Genomic DNA, 18,295 nt, shown 5'->3' with positions numbered 1-18,295 from the left:
TTCATATGACAAGATAGTTCAGGTGTGGGATGTGGAGGCTGGCGAGGCATCAGGTCACCCTCTCAAAGGACCCTCTGGCTTGGTTTGGTCTGTTACAATTTCATTGGACAGAAATTCCATAGTGTCTGGTTCAGATGACAAGACAATTCAGGTGTGGGCATGGGAACTGGCAAGGCCTCAAGCACCTGTCTCTGAGGCCACACTGGCTATGTATTCTCTGTTGCAATCTCACCAGATGGACATCACATTGTGTCTGGCTCAGCCAACCAGACCATCTGGGTGTGGGATATGGAGACTGGCAAGCCATTGGGTGCTGCTCTCCAAGGCCACACTGCCTCTGTTAACACTGTTGCAATCTCATCAGATGGCAATAACATTGTGTCTGGTTCAAATGATAGCACAATCCAGGTGTAGGATATGGCAACTGGTGAGGCATTGGGTGCCCCTCTCTGAGGGCACACTGCCTATGTTTGGTCTGTTGCAATCTTGCCTGATGGCAAACACATAGTGTCTGGATCATATGACAAGACCATCCAGGTATGGGATATCAAATTTCTCAACCACACCACCCTTCCACGCCTGCAATATGTTTTTCACCTAACACAACCCATGCTCTTTGTTCTGCCCCCTCCTTTCTCCAAGATGCTGAAACACCAGCCCCCTCTGGCCCAACTAAGAAGGGATGGGTTATAGGTCCCAAAGGACAGCTTCTATTCTGGATCCTGCTCAATTTCCACCCAGTGACATTTGCCCAGGGCAACGTGTTGGTGATACCCAACAATGCCTTACAGTTGGACTTGAGTTGTGTCATGCATGGCATGTCATGACACAAGTGTCGGAAGTAGGAGGTAGCGCTGTCTTTGCGATACATACATTTCTGTCACATAATGGGCATGTACTTTGTTAGTTAACGGAAGAGATTCTACATAGATGTTGTACAACACATATCTGCCTTCTTGCAGTACTTCATTATGACTTTGTTCTGAAGAACGATTGCAAAGGTGAATAGACCACAATTTTATACCCTTTACAGTGTAGGACTGGCATTTGAGCCAACACCATCAATTGAGCCAAACAGCTACCACACACTCAACTTTTGTTTATTGGCCCATTGTATAACATCAAACTGATTATAATGCATGGGTCTTGGATAATTTCAAGTAGAAATGGAAAAACAAATAGATGTGCAGGCTACAGGTCTGAAATACACCCTCCTTCAGTCCTGATCAATGCACTGAGGACAAAATATTTAATCCCTGTTGCCAAAAGTTGTGTCAAAGGAAAGTTTTACTTCTACAGTACAGTTCTAATAGCACAAAAGAGGTTCAAAGCACAAAGATGTGCTGCCACTGGGATGCCAGACATGGATCTTGAAGATGCATCATTTGAGTGTGAACAAGATGTAACTAGTAACCTCTTTTGGGACTTTCATTTCTGGGCTCAAAAACTAGCATCTCAGCATTATTTTCACATTGAACACACCTCAGTCATGGTGGGTTGACCAAAGTCAGTCACAAGGAAGATACAACTCTCTAAGCAAGAGCAAGAGATTGCCAATGTAGATGGTGAGCACAAGAATAGCAGTGATGAAAATGAAGAGGAGGATGGCCACCAGTATTGATTTTAATGTGTGTCATCTTGCACTCTATAATGCTATATCAGGGCTGGCTCAAGTGCCAGGAAAACAAGATATCCCTACATTTTGCTGATCCTCATATCATGCATGCCTCACTCATTTGATTGCCCTATAATGTTGCATAAGTATGGTCATTGCATATCCAAACATTATTGTCACATTAGAATTTTGGTTTATGTGCAAGTGTTTACTGTAGGTGGCCACAAAGATTTGCTGGCTCAAATGCTGTTCCTACACTGTATCCATCATCACTCTATCTCTAGACTAACTCTCCTGTTCATTCTCCCATAAATCAACCATGAAGTTAAAATTCAACCTGAACTTCAACCACATCTCTCGACAATGGTCATGTTGTAATCAGCACCATCCTCACCATTTCAACTCTTGTCTGAATAAGTCACTCATCAACTTCCTTCATCCCTTGAACACACTCCCATCAGCACAAATGGCATCCAGATACCCAAATGGCACTGGATGAAGATTAATTGCAAGCAGCTTAGGTAAAATGTGACTGTCTGTGGGTCTGCAATCAGCCTCTCCCAAGATATCAATGAACACCTTGCTTACAATGTGTGTCCACTTCAAGGACAGGTGGGAAGGAGAGATTGTGGGGAGGAAGTGAAGGTGCACAGGAGGCTGTTTGTGAGTAGGAGAAGGTGAGTACAATACAGATGTTGAGTGGGGATGGTGTGCTTTGGGTGTTGAGCAGCGCTTAGAGGTTCATTCCTGTATAGTTGTAGTATGATATGTTAAAATGGGAGTAGACCTGTAAACATGAGACCAATTACCATTGCACATATCTCTGAAATTAACAGAACAATGCTTAGCTGTGCATACTGTAGAAGGATTTCGGTTTGCGAAGGTCAGTGGGGTAGCAACACATTGTGATCAGGATCTTGATAATGGGGGCACAGTGGGATAACAGGGTAGAAATCACATTTGATTGATGGCGAGGATAGAACTCAATCACATATAGATAGTAACTTAACATGTGGAAAGGCAACCATAGCGGGAGTAACTCGTCTTCATCCCTATTGAATGTGAACAATACTCATCACTGGGAGTGTATTATCAGCCCCCATAAGGTATAGTGAAAGACCAATCACCTACATCAATAAAATGTTGTCCTGCTGCATGACGACACTTCAAGAATGTCAGTTATATGGAGGAAGTGCCAAGCTGTTCATTGGGTTGCTCATCCCCAGAATTCTCCAGTCCATCCTCACTCAACTGAGAAGGCCACCTGCAGATGGAAAGGTGAGGGAACTGAGGTCTTGCTGGCAGTTGGTGAACTGCAGGCCCATGAAGCAGGAATAGATGTGCTGTAGATGGAGGGGATCCATAATTTGGTCCTGATTAGTAGAAGCTAGAGACAGCAGCATCAGAATCAAATAATTGAGCCAAACACAAACACACAAACATGAAGCAGTAGGACTCGTATGCAAAAAGGACTTGACAATGGTATATATTGGGCTGGAGGGTTTTTGAATTGCTGACATCCAAATCTACATTTTGGTTGGGATGGAGGATGATGGGGATGATAGCCATATGAGTGATACAGTCAGATGGGTGTTGAAGGTGATTTCATTTGCAAGTAGAAGTGAGAGCAGGCCTTAAGCGAAGATGTCATGAGGAGTTGTGAAAATGGAAGAGAAAAGTAACAATTGAACCATGTGCGTGAGTAGAATGAAATTTGTCATTGAGATGTCAGAAATTTCCTAATTGGGTTTTGTTGTTGCCACTGTAAAACTGAGCTTATACCTTGTCCTCTAGCATGCCTCACTCACTGTGAACCACGAACCATGAACAATATGATCAACCTGAGCGAGATCATCAGCAAACCTGATTCTGTCCATGCGAACCACTGATATATCCACTGCAACCTATGTGGAGCAGGTTTGACAAATTGTAGACCAGCTAGTGATGAAGCAAAACAGGTGGATCGAAACTCCACCACATGTGAACAACATGGACACATCCAGGGTTCCAGACATGATGCTGAGGAATGCTCACCAAACTAGTGGTGAAAAATCTGAGCATTATACTGCCTGTGCTATTTGCACATGTCCGGAGATCTACAAGCAATTTGACCTTTCAAGGACTTGGTTCATGTATCTGCTATGGCCATGTAAGTTATAACTTAAGTGTCTACCATGAATACCAATGTGGTTTCCCCTTGGTAGTCACTCTTGCACAGCCAAAGCCTCACAGACCTTATACCACCTATCATGTACAGCATTGTTTTTTCTTGACTTGTTGTGTTACTGACAGTGCATCCCCAGGTTCTTGGATGACACAGCCTTAACTCAAAAGCTCATGCAGGCAGGCACTGGAGCCACCCTGCTCATCCATGAAGCCACTACAACTCACAATCAAGTTGACATGACATGTGCCAAGATGCACAGCACCTTTGGGCAGGCAATTAATGGAGCCAATGGAGCGGTACTAGCACCCCCTATGGTCATTGTTAGGTGTCCTCCATGATTAAGGTCATGCTTGCCTCTTCCTCCAGAGCCTCCTGGACATTGGCTGTTTGGAAACCCTCTACCAAGAGTCAAGCGAGCATGTAAGATACCCTCTGGGTCTACTATGTGAATGCTAACAGGAAACACAGTACAGCCAATCTCAGCAGTTTGCTGAATGGATCAATACCTATGGGCCCATCATCTCTCTTCGGGTTGGGCCTGGCAGGGTCATGGTCATCATTGGCAGATATTAGGTAAAGACATACTGCTCACCATGTGCCTCCATACTCACCTGCAGAGGAATCCAAGGTTTTGTCTACCAATTATACACCCAATGTGCCTTCTATCCAATTGAGATCCACGCAACTGCCCTTCAATGACACTCTGTATGACGTTCAGTCTACTTACACTATTTTAGTAATTCCTCTGCCCGATTCCAAGGCTCCTGCACAACTTTCATGCCCAACCTGTTAGCTCCCACAATCTGTCACGGACACATGCATTGTCATTAACAACATATCCAAACTTGCTGTGCTATCTGACATGCACATCTCAAAGCTTGAGACAGTGATTGAAGATGGATGCAAGGGTGTGGGCAAGGTTTCCCCACAGGGATACCCGCACCTTGTTCTTCCCCTGTCAAGGTAGTTCAGCCTTCAGGTATGTCCGAGATCCTGCACCTATCCCCATTTAGGCATCTCCGCCTTTCCGGTTCTCAGTTATCTCTGTTTCCATCTTGCTGATTGATCCTTGTACTAGTTTCATCTCCAAGTTCATTTACTTATGTTCTGTCTTACTTACCAATGTGTTTCCACATGCTCGTACATAGCCTTACTCCTTTGCTTACTGATCCTCTCAGAGAGCCTCTAGTATATAACCCCTGTATAACTACAGTAGAGTCCTCAGTCTGAATATCATCTTAGATCCTGTTCTACTTGCCAATCATCTTCTGGACTTCAGTCTGTCTGAGTCTCATCCTTTCAATAAGGCCTAGGGATGGACTCCCTAGGCCGGAATTCCAGACCTTTGGATTTGTCCCCTATGTCTCTGTCCCAGGTCTAGGGATTGCTTCCCTAGGCTGGAGTCTTGCCTTTCCAGCACTTTCCCTCTTTCCAGACTTAGGTCCAATCCCTGTCTCTCTGACTCTACCTTAGGGTAGTCTACTTCTGTTTGCTTCTATATCAGACTTCATCCGATGTAGCCCCTATTCCTTCCAGACCTCCGGACCTCCTGTCCCTTGTACCTCCGGGCAACCTGTCCTTCAGACATTCCACCCTCCATACCTTCAGACATTCCATCCTCCTAACCCTCAGACATCCTATCCTCCTGTCCTTCATACCTCTGGACATCCTGTCCTTCATACCTCTGGACATCCTGTCCTTCTGTCCTCCATCATCCTGTCCTCCTGTCCTTCTGTCCTCTGTCATCCTGTCCTCCTGTCCTCCTGTCCTTCCATCCTGTTTCCTGTAGAAGTATTACCTTGCAGTGGGAACTCTCCAGAGCACTTCCTGCATTCCTCCAGAACTCTCCCATGCTCCTCCAGACATTTCCCACGCTCCTCCGGAAGTCCTCTGGACTTTGTTGGACCATCATCAGACCTCATATGAAATGAAGGGCACATACTCGGATAAGGGGCACAGCATACGAGCTGAGGCCAAGCCCCTCTGAGTCAGTCTCTCTCCCCCTTGAGCAACATGGTTCTTAACAGAAGGTATGCCATCCTGGTCCTCAGCTTGGTCTTCATACTCCACACTCCACAATAACTCTTGAAAGAGGCACCAAAAGCCAAGAGTCATCTCGCTCGCCTCTTCATCGACACACAATAACCCAATAGTCTGGTATATTTCAAAAGGAGGTGCAAGAACTTCTGCCCAAAGTAAGTGTGCCAGTAGGGTGCTCCGGGTATGGGTATTAACGATGTGATGTTGGAGGTGAAATACATGGTGGAGTGGTCTCCTGGGGTGACCAGTAATTTACAAAGTGAATGAGACACACCATCAACTGAACTGGCTAGGTATTGGATAATAGTGAGCAACATCAGGAAATCATGAGATCACTTTTGACCCACTTAAGTACCACTTTTTACACAACTTAGTGAGCATAAATAATTTGTAGTAAGTACTGTAGCCACATGTTGTCTCTTGTAACATGTGTTTGCTTGATCAAGTCCCATAGCTGCTGGTAGTGAAGTTTTAGGCTATATAGCACTATATAGCTCAATGTAGTGTAAGTTGTGCCTATATAGTGCCTACACAGTGCTATATAGCTGTCACCAGGGCTATGGCAATTTGGGTTTTTTCCTGATGTGAGGTGGCATAGAGGTTTAAATATGGGTCTGAGATCTATGGCAAGTGTGGCTGATGAGCAACAAATTGGAGTGCAACATCTGCAAAACAACTGAAATGAACACTTAAGTTATGTGCATTACGAACACTTATGAATGCTTACAACTTCACTAGTGAACTCATGCAATTGGTGGAGATGTTGAATGCCAATATTACTCACCATATCTGGTTGATAAAACTTAAGCCCAGTTATCTTCGGATGATAAGATGTGATATGCTTAGATATGCAATATGGTAGATGCAAATACAATTGCTACATGCTGATCAAGCTACTATCTATACACACTTGGCACTGAATACGTAATAACTCTCCTTGTCTGCAAAATTATTCAGAAAGAAACACTCATAGCTTTCCAGGCATGTTGCAGAGGTCATGCTCTTGTCCACTGCCTCACCGTACTCTGGTATAAATTCAACCACATGTGTTGCATCCGTAACCCGCACAATGGCTCCCTGTCTATGGTGGTTACCATTTGCATCATGAGTGTACATGCATTCCACAGTCCACATCATGAGTTCAGGATGGCCTTCAGGATGAGAGACAAAATGGAAATACTGGACATAGAGAAGCAGGTTAGAAAGGCATGCTGGCAGTTCCATGTCAGAACCTTGTCAAATTGTTGGCTGAAAAATCAGTCAAACTTGTGCAGATATGTCCATAATCTTACTTATTGAAAACCAGGCTGTTCACACTCTAGATCACTTCATCATCAGACCGCCCTGCTTTTATGTATGTTTGGGTGTGTTTTATTACCTTGTGTCTGTAATAGAATTTGAAACAATCAGTGTGCTATCAATTCTCCTCTCTCTCTCTCTCTCTCTCTTCTGACCACCATATGACTAACCATCCTTCACAATGAAAGGGCAAGGTTGCCATCCCTAAGCCAGTGAGGGAGTTGGGACTTCCAGCCACTGATCAACTCAACATTCCAGCTGAACAACCTTCTGTGTCAGCATTTGGTTTCAATCCACACAAAGACAGTATGCATCAAAGTGGGGGCCCAGGCAAGTGATTTGTCCAATCACGAGTACTCACAACTAACGAGCCAAAAAAAAAACAGATCAGCACTCTTTCTGTGGATTCATGCAATATGATGACTCCCATGCATCCAACTCTATGTCTTTTGGCACATCCAGCTCTACATCTTTCAGCACTCAATTTGCACAGCCTTAGCACTTCAATCACAATGATGGTACATCCTACGATGGGTACACTTATGATCAAGATAGATTTGGAGATACGGGGGACCAGCCATATAATGGCTCATCCTTAACCAACCCCCAACCCAATTTTTTGCAACCCCATGATGACGGTACATCCTACAACAGGTACACTTATGATCAAGATAAATTCAGAGACACAGGGGACCAGCCATACAATGGCTCATCCTTAACCAACCCCCAGCCCAATTTTTTGCAGCCCCAAGATGATGGTACATCCTATGACAGGTACCCTTATGATCAAGACAGATTCAGAGATACAGGGGACTAGCCATGCGATGGCTTGTCCTTAACCATGCCTGGGGGCCCTCAAGAGGGTACCCATGTTCACAGAACACCCTTACCACCATGGGTTGATTATATAGCACTTTTCTATATGGGTTGTGGTTAAGAAGGGATCGTTTCAAGACATTTCACAAATATAATCCTCCACTGGAACATGTTACAATGGAGGCGCATACGACTACAGCAAGCCTCCACTGGAACATGTTACAATGGAGACACATAAAGTACTAGGGTCAACTACAAATAACCCTCCACTGGAACTGTTCCATCGGAGGGTCACAGAGTACCAGGGTGTTAACAACAATGATCCTCCACTGGAACAGTTCCATCAGAGGCTCAACTCCATGACAAGACAAAGACATTATGTAAGCTAATACCTGATCAACTAATTGATAAAAACCATTGTCATAGCCCTTGTCAAGGGGAGTCTATCCATAGTCTAATGACATCAATAGGATAAGATCCTAATGAATTATAAGCAAAATACTCGAAATTAAAGGGTTCAAGAAAGCAATTCAACTGTGGGAACTACTCCGATAAAAATGCTCCGATAAAAATGCAAAAATCAAGCAAAGTCAAGCAAAGTCTGAATGAGGATTCAACCCAGGCCATAAGGATAAGGATAAGGAATACAATAGTTAAGACTATGATAGCAAAAAATCAAGAAAACAAGCAAAAGACAAGGATAAGGATCACAATGATCAAGACTATGATACAATAAGCAAGTCAAGGATAAGAAACACAATAGTCAAGACTATGATAAGGAAGTCAAGGATAAGAAACATGATACCATAGTCAAGACAAGGATAAGAAATGTGATAGACTATGATATGACAGACTATGATACAATAACTTACGGTAACAATATGATAGTCAAGGATAAGGATAAGGATAAGCAGGGCAATCATATGTTAGACTGCCCCCACCCACCCACCCATTAGCTCTCTCGTCATCTCATATAAAAACATATTCTCTCAGCATCTTGCTTCTCGGTTAGATAGCTTAGCAAGACACTACAATACACCACAATACAATACCCCAGCAAGACAAGCAATACAACAGCAATAAGTCAGGCAAAATCAACCAACACAATGTCAAGATTGTCTTGGGGAGCCACTGTATTGCACTGGCTGTTGCAGGAGTCAACATCATTGCAATCCTTTCCACTGGATCAGTCAATGGAATGGTCAATTCTTCAAGCAGAGTTGTCTCACTCATGTCAGACTCATCATACACCTTGGTCATGATGGCAAACAATGTCCAGTCCTCACAGATAGGTGGGATTTGTTCAAAGAAGATGAGCATGAAGACCAGCTTGAGCCTGAAGATCGACCATCTGTGTTGGGACCCAAGTTCCAGCTGAAGGAAAACACAATGGTCAAGTCAGGAGTTCATTACCTTGAGGTTTAATGCTGTGATTGTCCAAATGCTACGAGTCCAGACATTCAAATGTTTCGACATGGATTTTTCCCTGCATCATTTAACAAGCCAAAGACTTCAGGGTGCTTGATGATTTTCTATTGGACAACCTTGAATGCAGCACCTTGGCAATGAACTATTACAGCAAGATCCAGTGAATGACCTCAAGCATGTTTCCACATCTTGTTCTGGTAATGCCAAATCTCTGACATCTAAAGGACATTATATTAACAAAGCACGTGGCAAGGACCAATACAGAGAGCTCATGAGAGTCGCTGATAGTGGAGGCAGTTGAAGGCCATGAAATGGCATGGATTTGGCCATCATTCTGACAACCTGAATGCAGGAGATCTCACATTCTTTTGCCCCACATGTCCTCAGCCTGGGATTAATGTATGCTTGTCAGGGGATGAATCACTTGATGAGTGAGTCTAGTTTGATACTGAAGTCACCTCAGCGATAATAACAACTCCAAGCTGGAAATACACCCAGTCATTTGTTATGGATGGAAATTTCAAAGCTGAACACCTGCATCCCATCAAGCCATTTGATGAAGTGTGGCTTTCCAATGGGTTAGGATTCATGGTGGGAGAGGACAGGTATAAAATGCATCTTGCAGAGGCTGCTGACACATTGGAAAAATTGAGCTGCAACAATCACCAGGCGGTGAATCAAGCAAATGTGGCTCAGCACAAGCTGGAGTCCGTGGGTATCGGTGGAGTTGCCTGTGCCCAACACAGTTGCTTTGTTCCTCACTTGGTGGTAGATTTTCAGAAAGGTGAAAGGCAAGCCAATCATGCCATTCTACATTCATGAGTTAATGATGCATCATTTGCAGACAAATGAACATGGATTATGCCCTTTGTAAGGCTGCCCAGCATAATATGGAAGGCATCACCAGGGCTGTCACCTTCTATGACATCAACTGTCAATACAACAAGCACTTTCAGGTTTGGGTGGATCAAAGCCAATTTCTTGAAATGGTTCCAGAATTGACCATCATTCCTGGAATCAGGTTGTGACATGTCCATGGACATCAGGACAGCTGCTATGTCTGATATGTGTCAAATTTTATTGAAGCCATTGGTCAGACTGATGGAGAGATCATGGAGACCCTATGGTCACATCTCAACCTGATTTCCCCTGCTGCTCAGGGAATGTCATCCCTGCATCAAAAGGAATGTCTTGATTATCAGATGAACAATTCCAATTTCTGCAAGATGATCCACATGAAAAGGACTCTTTGCCATAAATACAAGCAGGCAAAGAATGGCATTGCTGAAAGTGAAAAGGCTTTCAACAGACTCGATGGAGCAGTGCCTGCAGCTTCAAAGAAAGAATGGTTAGCCAGTGAGAGGATTGCTCAGTCCAGCAGAATAAATGATCCTGTGGCGATGGATGTATATGAGATTAATATTAAGAAGGGTAAGTTGACTTTGGCTCCATCAAAGTCAGAATTAATTATTGCACTCAGCACTGAGCAAAAAGGAGATTGAGCTTAGACTGCTAGAGGAGGGTGATGCCCGTAATGCAGCACCTGCTCACAGATCAGTGGCAACATGGATATCAATGGGATTGGCAATTGAAGAGGCTCAAATTGCATTTGTCATTAAGCTCCAAAGAATTGAAAGAAGAACTACAGAGACACAGAGATTAGACATTGCCTGGCAACATGATCATCTCCAAGGCCAGATAGATGGATTCACTCAGTCTACTCTTATGCATCTGGGAGAGGGATTTGATGCAGACAATGATCCTGATGACTTGAACATAGACATTCTTTATGATCTTGATGATGACCTGGCAGATTTCATTAACACATCTGATACATGGGCAAACTCTCCTGAGCTCACTGTCATCCCATTGCCATCAAACCTTGGGGTAGATTGAAGCAGATGCTGTATGGCAGAGGATCTGATTCCACTGGAGATGATGCAACTTGAGCTGGGGCAAGACAAGCTTCAGAAATACAAACCACTGCTTCGCAAGTAGCTCAAAATCAGCACTGCCATTGGCGATCCAAATGCCCAAGGTCAGTGAAATGAGTCCCTCGCTTGGTTCTGGTCCATTGAAGTGGACCTGGGGGGTCCAGATCACTTGTGGAATGAGGAATGTGAGTTTGAGCATGCTTGACATACCCCACACTCAGCTGACAGGACCCATCCAAAGTTTACCGAGTTCATTGGCTTCAGGCAAAGGCCCTATGGGATCGATGGAAGGAAGAAATGACATTGGTCCAATTGGAGCATTTCAGTCAACCACTTGAAAGGACCTCTTAGGTCTATGTGTTTGTGACTAGCAAAGGACCTAGTGGGTGTGTTTTAGGATGGTATTCCCAGTATTTTACCCTATGTACTGGGATGTCCTGGTCCACACTGAAGCAAGTATCTGGGCCATCCCAAGGACCTATTGTTTATCTTTCCCAATCCCAACTGGGATCACTCTAGCATGTCTCTGGGATGTCCTGGGGCATTTATTAGGAGGGCTTTCCCATCATAAATAGGGGTGATAGGGGTCCTTTTTCAGACATTTTGATGGCATAAAAATTCACAATTTGTACATTCATAGAAGGAGTAGTATTAGGTATGTAAGGCCAGTATATGTGCTTCAGACAAGATTTTGATATCAGACAAAACCTGCAGGGATTTTGGCCTGAAACATCATCATGAACCTAAGAGAAGTCTAATGAGAACTGTAAGGGTGGGTGGGCACCAGCAGTGTATAACAGATTCAAATAGATGGTATACTATAGTCAAGATTCATGCATTGAGTGGACTTTATTGTATTGTATTGATTGCAATCAATAGCTATAAAAATTACTTGTTGGCATATATAATGCTTATGAGACGCACTTTGAGACTGCTGAGGCAGTGGTGGGCAGGTGCAAAAGAGTGATAGATGACACCAAGTGCAGCACTAGTCATTGAGTAATTGGATTGCCTTGCAGGCAACATAGAATAAAATGTGAGAGCTTTACTTGCGAGTCCCTCAGCAGATGATGGGGGGTGGGAAAGATAATATGCAATAAAATGTGGGAGTTTTACTTGCAAGTCTGTTAGAAGATGATGGGGGGTGTAATGAAGGGGGGGTAGCAAAGTAGATTCAAGTTAGAGAATACAAGTGTTACCTTTAAGGTATATATACTGTTGGAAGGGATAAGGGCAGGTCTGCTGTATTAGTGGTAAGGATAGAGGGTGAACAAGTCACAATGAGTCATGATACCAAAGTAAGTAGAAAGTACCGGTTGAGCGGTAAGGGTAAAGGGGACATGAGTCATGGTGAGTCATGATGAGTCAGGATACCATAGTAAGTAAGAAGTACTGGTTAGATGGTAAGGGCATAGGGTCAGTGAGTCATTGGATGAACCAAAGATAAGATACAACCAACAGAATGGTCAGTGGAATGATCAAGAGAAAATGATAGAACACTTGAGAAAAGAGAAAAGGGGTGATCACCCAAAGAGGAAAGGGGTCTAGCAAGGGCATGAGTGAGGAAAATGAATAGGGGCCAAACAAGTGGATGTTACTGTACCACCTGTGGCAGGTGCAGTTTGTCATGTATAACAACCACCAGGTTGATCAATGAGGGGTATGAGAAGACTGCTTACATCTCTGTGGGCTCAAGAAGGAGTATGGTCAGAGAGCCCAGTGAAGTGATCAGGTGAATGTGATGTACAAAATCCCCCACACCTTTGCTACATCAGACATAGATCTTAGAAGACACTGCAGTATGGGAGCATGAGCATTTCCAAGCCCATATGGATTAGGCTTGGTATAAACTCCATGAGGAGATCTCCATTAATCTCACATAGATTGTAGTGGACAAAACACTGCTGAAATCTCATATAGATCTCTTGGCAGTGAACTGATGGTGGATAGACTTTGAGAGGCCAATGTCAGGCCAGGGACAGCAGGGGGGAAGGGTACTGTAGCAGTGATCTACCACTAAAATGATAGATATTGCTCAACCAGGCTTCTGAGGATCAAAGGCAACACAATATGGACTGATTTCATTAGGTATCCTTTGAGCACCTGCTGTAGGGATTTCATTCACTGTGGGCTTGTATAGGCAGATATTACTTAGTGTTATGTTCGCACTTTTGGTGCTTATGTAATCATCATAGTTTTCACCACCTACCAGTACCAGTCTGAGACTGAGAGTTATTAGCATGATTTCCTATCCTCTCTGAGCACTGAGCTTAGTCCAGGAACCCTTTAGGGTTGAATAGCAGCTAGGCATAGCACATTTGACCCAACTTTAGAAGGTTACTTTCCAGTTCTCTTCTTGTTATGTTTCTCACACTGCCTTCCCCTTGTATGTTACAATTTAAGTTTCCCATTTTATGGTATATAGACATCTTTCCTATGTAGCCTATGGCAGTCAAAGGTAGATTGGGTGTAATCAAAGTAGATAGGCTGTATTGTAAGTAGAATGTGAGACATATGTTATTAAATCTGCATAGGCTGTACAATGCAGACCTGGTCAAAACAAAGAGTAGTGGTAACATTAGTGCCAAGCATGAGCCTCAAGTCTACATTGTGGGACATTGTGCTACACTTTGACACCATCATGATCCCACTGTGATAAGCCTCATGCTGTATCTGATGCATGTCAGTAATTTAATGACATAAAATATGGTGCAACTCACTGTATCACAATGTTACAGCATGGAAGTGATATCTGGTGTTGGCCTAGGATAGCAACTGTGCATTTGTCACTGTGTATGTCATGCAAGGTACCTCAGTACCCTCTTTTCTTTTCTCCAATAATATGAACCTCTTTACCAAGATAAGCATGGAACGTCTCAATGTGTGAGTTCTAGACTTTCATTGTGAATCACATTGGTACCTCAATCTATTGAGAATTAGCAAACAGATGCTGCTTAAGACTTGATTTAACTAACAGCTGAGAGGTCATTATCAGACCTAAATACCAGCCAGGCTTTAGGAAAGTCAATGCTTTCCATGATCCCTGTGGCTTGATACTCAGGCCTACAGGCCATGCTAATACAGTCTCCTGGCTTGATGTCATAGCCTTTGTCCTTCATGAATTTCAGGGTGGAGAGAATGTATGTGAAGTGGACTGCAGAGGCAGTTACTTTGATCAAGGGTGTCTTGAGGCTGTCCTTGACTGTGAGTGGAAGGTTGGCATCCCAGAACCATACCATCAGACCTCCTGGAGTGATCTATTCAACAATGCTGGACTTCCTAAGGAGCTCTCCCCTAACAACTTTGATGAAGTCACCAATTTTGATGGATTCTTGTTTAGGCAGAGGTTCAATGTGTTGGGACAGGAGAAGTTGTGCTTGAAGCAAATGCTTCAAGGGATGACAATCCAGGTAATATTGAGACACCTGGATCTTTACAAAATTATGGCTTTGCTAAGATAGAAAGAAATATCTCTGTTTGTTGGTTGTATGTTAACATATGTTGAATATCTCTCCTGTCTTTTGAATAATATGCCCTTGAACTCCCAAGTGCACACCATCTATAACTATGACTTCATCACTAACCCTTCAAACTCACTCCACATCTTGAAGATGAGCTTCAGTTTCATTGCAAATACCATCAACTTCAATTTGCAATTGTAAAGAGCTGCTGGATGTATGGTCAACAGATAATGTTGTGCTGATTTCTGAAGGGAATTCACCTTGAATCAGATGCACACAGTCACCAGAATGTAAGATGTGCATTGAGAATGCATTTTGGCTTGCTTGACAAAAGCCAGGTCAAATCTTGACTGGCAGTGGAGGCAGATATTGTCTGGGTGAGGAATGGAGACCTGATCAATGATGTAATGGTGAAAGTTCTTCTTGAGAAATCTGCTGTAGTAGTCCTCACCTTAAAATTCAACCCTATGACATCACCACCATGAGTAATGCCAGTCTTGGCCTAATTGGCTAGAATGTGGGATCTGTCAAACAATGACACTGATCCATTGGGCATAGGATAAGGAAAATCCCTCTGGGATTAGAACTGCAATGAACTTGTTGGTCTAGTCAGGATTGAAAATGTAGGCAATGTTGCCTTTGTATTTGCTGCCTTTGATTCAGACCTATGATGGATTGGGAAGTTTAAGGGTGGAGTGTTTGAGGGATTCAGCACTTTTTTTGGAAATGCATTCCCATTTCCTAATGGATGAAGAATGCAAGTAGAGAAGGGATGCTAATATCTTTTTTGGACTGTCAGAACACAGGCAGCATGGGCTATTAGAAAATATTGTGGCCACTGAGTTCTTCACCAAAATATTATGCTTGATTTTGACAATAATATCTCCTAGTTTTCCTACTACTTACTACTTACAAGTATTCACAGCATACTTTCCAGATACTTAACATGTCATTATTTGACTTCTGGCATCTCAGCTTGAAACATGTCACAGCAGGTCACATTCATGTGACCTCAAGGATTTGAATGAGGTCTACCTCAACAGGTGGGAGGTAGGACACAATATAGTGAGGGCAGCACAAATTTTAATTGAGCATTCTGCATCGCCTGCCACATTCTACTACTACCATAGGTATTTATATGTGTAGCATTGGACATCTAATGAATGTGGTATTATAGTATAGGTAAAAATAGTGTAGGCTATGATGGTATGTGGAAAGAAGGAAAGAAGAATCATTTGTCATCCATGAACTTCAGATAGGGATGACCAATTGCAGTTGAAACTCAGTGGGTTGTTTCCAAGAATGGCTGGCAGTGAATGCTGGTATGACAGTCAAGTTTTCCTTGGGCTTATATTTACTTACTTTACTTACCTTTACCTACCCCCACTTTCTTTAGCTTATGTTTGCATTTTTGCTACTTACTTAAGCATGTCTTTCTTTCACTAGTGTCAGTACCTGTTAAGGTCATACTCAAGGGTTAATGGATCCTAAGGGCTTTGGCCTCAGCTTGTGCACTGTGCCCCTTACTTGAGTATTGCCCCTTATTTCAGGAAGGCAAGACTAACATGTCCAGAGGGTCGGATGGGTAGTGTAGCAGATCCGGATGACTTCTGGATGTAGGATAAGTATCGTAAGGCTAATCCAGACAAGTCCAGACTAGAAACTAGCGGTAATGGCTGTCATAGACAGAGGCGGATGTGGATAGACTATAGGAATCAATCCTAAGTCTCAGAGGGTGACAAGAGTAGTGGTACTCAGGTCCGGAGGACGGGAATGAGCAGAACTAAGTTGATATTTGAACTGAGGTGCTACAGAGAGTTACAGGAGGTTATATACTATAGGTATCTAACAGAATGATCAATCAGCAGAGTCCAAGGCTATGTACGAAGCATATGGATAGTCTATTGGTAAGTAGAAATGGATCACAAATCATGAAATGGAAATGAAGCATAGGTAACAGATCAGGGAGCAGGATGGATATACAGATAGTTGAAATACTGGAGTTAGGGGATTACCGAAAGGAGATGAGCACTGGTTGTGGATTCAGATGAATTGTGGACCAGACTGGACGAGTAGACAGATTGGATGACAAGATGTTGGAGGGAGATAAGATGTGGATTGGATCTGAGATGAGATAAGGATCAGATCTGAGATCTGGATATGTGGATATGACAGTACCAGTCTGAATGAAAGTCCTTTTTGATGATACTTTCTACTCTCTGAGCATTGAGCCAAGTCAGAATCCCATGAGCTGAACATACTGCTTTCCACTTAGCAGCTTGGCCAGCTGTATTGTGATTCCCACACTGGTAGGACTTGAACTGTTGTGGTATTCCCTATATTAACTGCTTTCCCACCAACTTTATTCCTCTTTTGATCCACCACATATCCAAAGTCTATAGTCTATAGCATATGTACTAGACAGCAGTTTTTAGTATCTGTGATTAGCTTAAGTTATAGACTGGATACATGACATGTCTAGTATTCTTCACATGTAGACTTAATTATAGATGAGCTACAGTCATGATCATAGTGTTAATTATAGACTTGACAGATGTAGTAGTGTAGTGTCTATTCATGTATAGACTTTAATCACAGACTTAATCATAAACAGGCTTTGATCATAGACTTGATAGATGACTGTATTGTCTAGTCTTCTAGAGGTGCATCAATGATGGACTTAATTATCAATGACATTAAAGCATAGAGTTTTTCATAGCAAACCTGTTGAAAATTTAAAGTTGAGGTACATTCTAAGTTACCTGTTCTAGATCTCACATGTCTAATTATGGTGTCTGATTTATAGACATCATATGGATCTTATGATAGAGGGAAAGCTTGATGGTGGGGCATGCATGTGGACTACTGGTAAGTTTGAGAATCAGATTTTTGATTGCTAATGTTTATGCAATAATGTAGGTGTGTGAGCGCTTGCCAAAATGATGGAGTTGAGATCACCATGTCAATGACAAGGGTAACCATGCTGCACTCTGTGCTGTGTCCTTTTTGGACAGTGAGCAGTTGATTGGTGATGCTGCTAATAACCAGGTCACCATGAGGTATGTTTTGACTGTGTTGCTTTCTTGGGCTAACTCATCTTTATAGTGTTTCCAATGGTGAGGTTCAGCCTAATATCAGGCACTCCACCTTGTTTTCAACAAGTGGTGTGGATGTCTCATCCAAGTGAAGTACAAAAGAGAAAAATCTTGTTGATTGTTCTGCTTGAAATATATTATGGTCTCATCCTGTGACAGTCAGGTGGATGAGAGCTCTCAGAGGATGGAAACTGTGTGGCAGAAGTGTGGAGCATGAGGTGAGGCTGTTCATCTGATCGCATGTTATTAATCATAAATTTTGCACCCAGCAGGCCTATTAAGTGCATTACTTGTCATATTCAGTAGGTAGTAATTATATGCTTGTATGATAGTTTTACTCATATGGGACTGGCCAAGTCAATGGATATCTGCAGGGGGCATACTTACTCCCAAGACCTCCTCCCTAAGACTCATGCTGCAAGACATTGATGATAATGATA

General features: G+C 42.9%; 5 protein-coding genes across 5 annotated transcripts; all 5 read left to right on the top strand.

Annotated features, from left to right (window-relative positions):
* Positions 1-3,756: 3,756 nt before the first annotated feature.
* Positions 3,757-4,355, top strand: BJ212DRAFT_1304397 (uncharacterized protein; the record flags this gene model as incomplete). Its single annotated transcript, XM_041333593.1, has 4 exons — positions 3,757-3,764; positions 3,919-4,096; positions 4,149-4,202; positions 4,242-4,355. The coding sequence occupies 4 exons, from the start codon at positions 3,757-3,759 to the stop codon at positions 4,353-4,355; spliced, it is 354 nt and encodes a 117-aa protein (XP_041186812.1).
* Positions 4,356-9,041: 4,686 nt separating this feature from the next.
* Positions 9,042-9,362, top strand: BJ212DRAFT_1284664 (uncharacterized protein; the record flags this gene model as incomplete). The annotated part of the gene is made up of 1 exon (XM_041331839.1): positions 9,042-9,362. A coding segment is annotated over one exon (321 nt), but the record flags the coding sequence as incomplete, so codon positions are not given.
* A 291-nt stretch (positions 9,363-9,653) lies between these two features.
* BJ212DRAFT_1284668 (uncharacterized protein) lies at positions 9,654-10,187 on the top strand (the record flags this gene model as incomplete). Its single annotated transcript, XM_041331841.1, has 2 exons — positions 9,654-9,796; positions 9,848-10,187. Coding segments are annotated over 2 exons (483 nt in total), but the record flags the coding sequence as incomplete, so codon positions are not given.
* A 380-nt stretch (positions 10,188-10,567) lies between these two features.
* BJ212DRAFT_1199272 (uncharacterized protein) lies at positions 10,568-11,033 on the top strand (the record flags this gene model as incomplete). Its single annotated transcript, XM_041329042.1, has 2 exons — positions 10,568-10,796; positions 10,846-11,033. Coding segments are annotated over 2 exons (417 nt in total), but the record flags the coding sequence as incomplete, so codon positions are not given.
* A 378-nt stretch (positions 11,034-11,411) lies between these two features.
* BJ212DRAFT_1284644 (uncharacterized protein) lies at positions 11,412-11,650 on the top strand (the record flags this gene model as incomplete). The annotated part of the gene is made up of 2 exons (XM_041331836.1): positions 11,412-11,484; positions 11,541-11,650. Coding segments are annotated over 2 exons (183 nt in total), but the record flags the coding sequence as incomplete, so codon positions are not given.
* Positions 11,651-18,295: the final 6,645 nt, after the last annotated feature.

The sequence above is a fragment of the Suillus subaureus genome, assembly GCF_016647635.1.
Source record: "Suillus subaureus strain MN1 chromosome Unknown BJ212scaffold_61, whole genome shotgun sequence".
NCBI classification, from domain to species: domain Eukaryota; kingdom Fungi; phylum Basidiomycota; class Agaricomycetes; order Boletales; family Suillaceae; genus Suillus; species Suillus subaureus.
The sequence above is the reverse complement of the archived record's forward strand: the minus strand, read 5'-3'. Positions and strand labels throughout refer to the sequence as shown.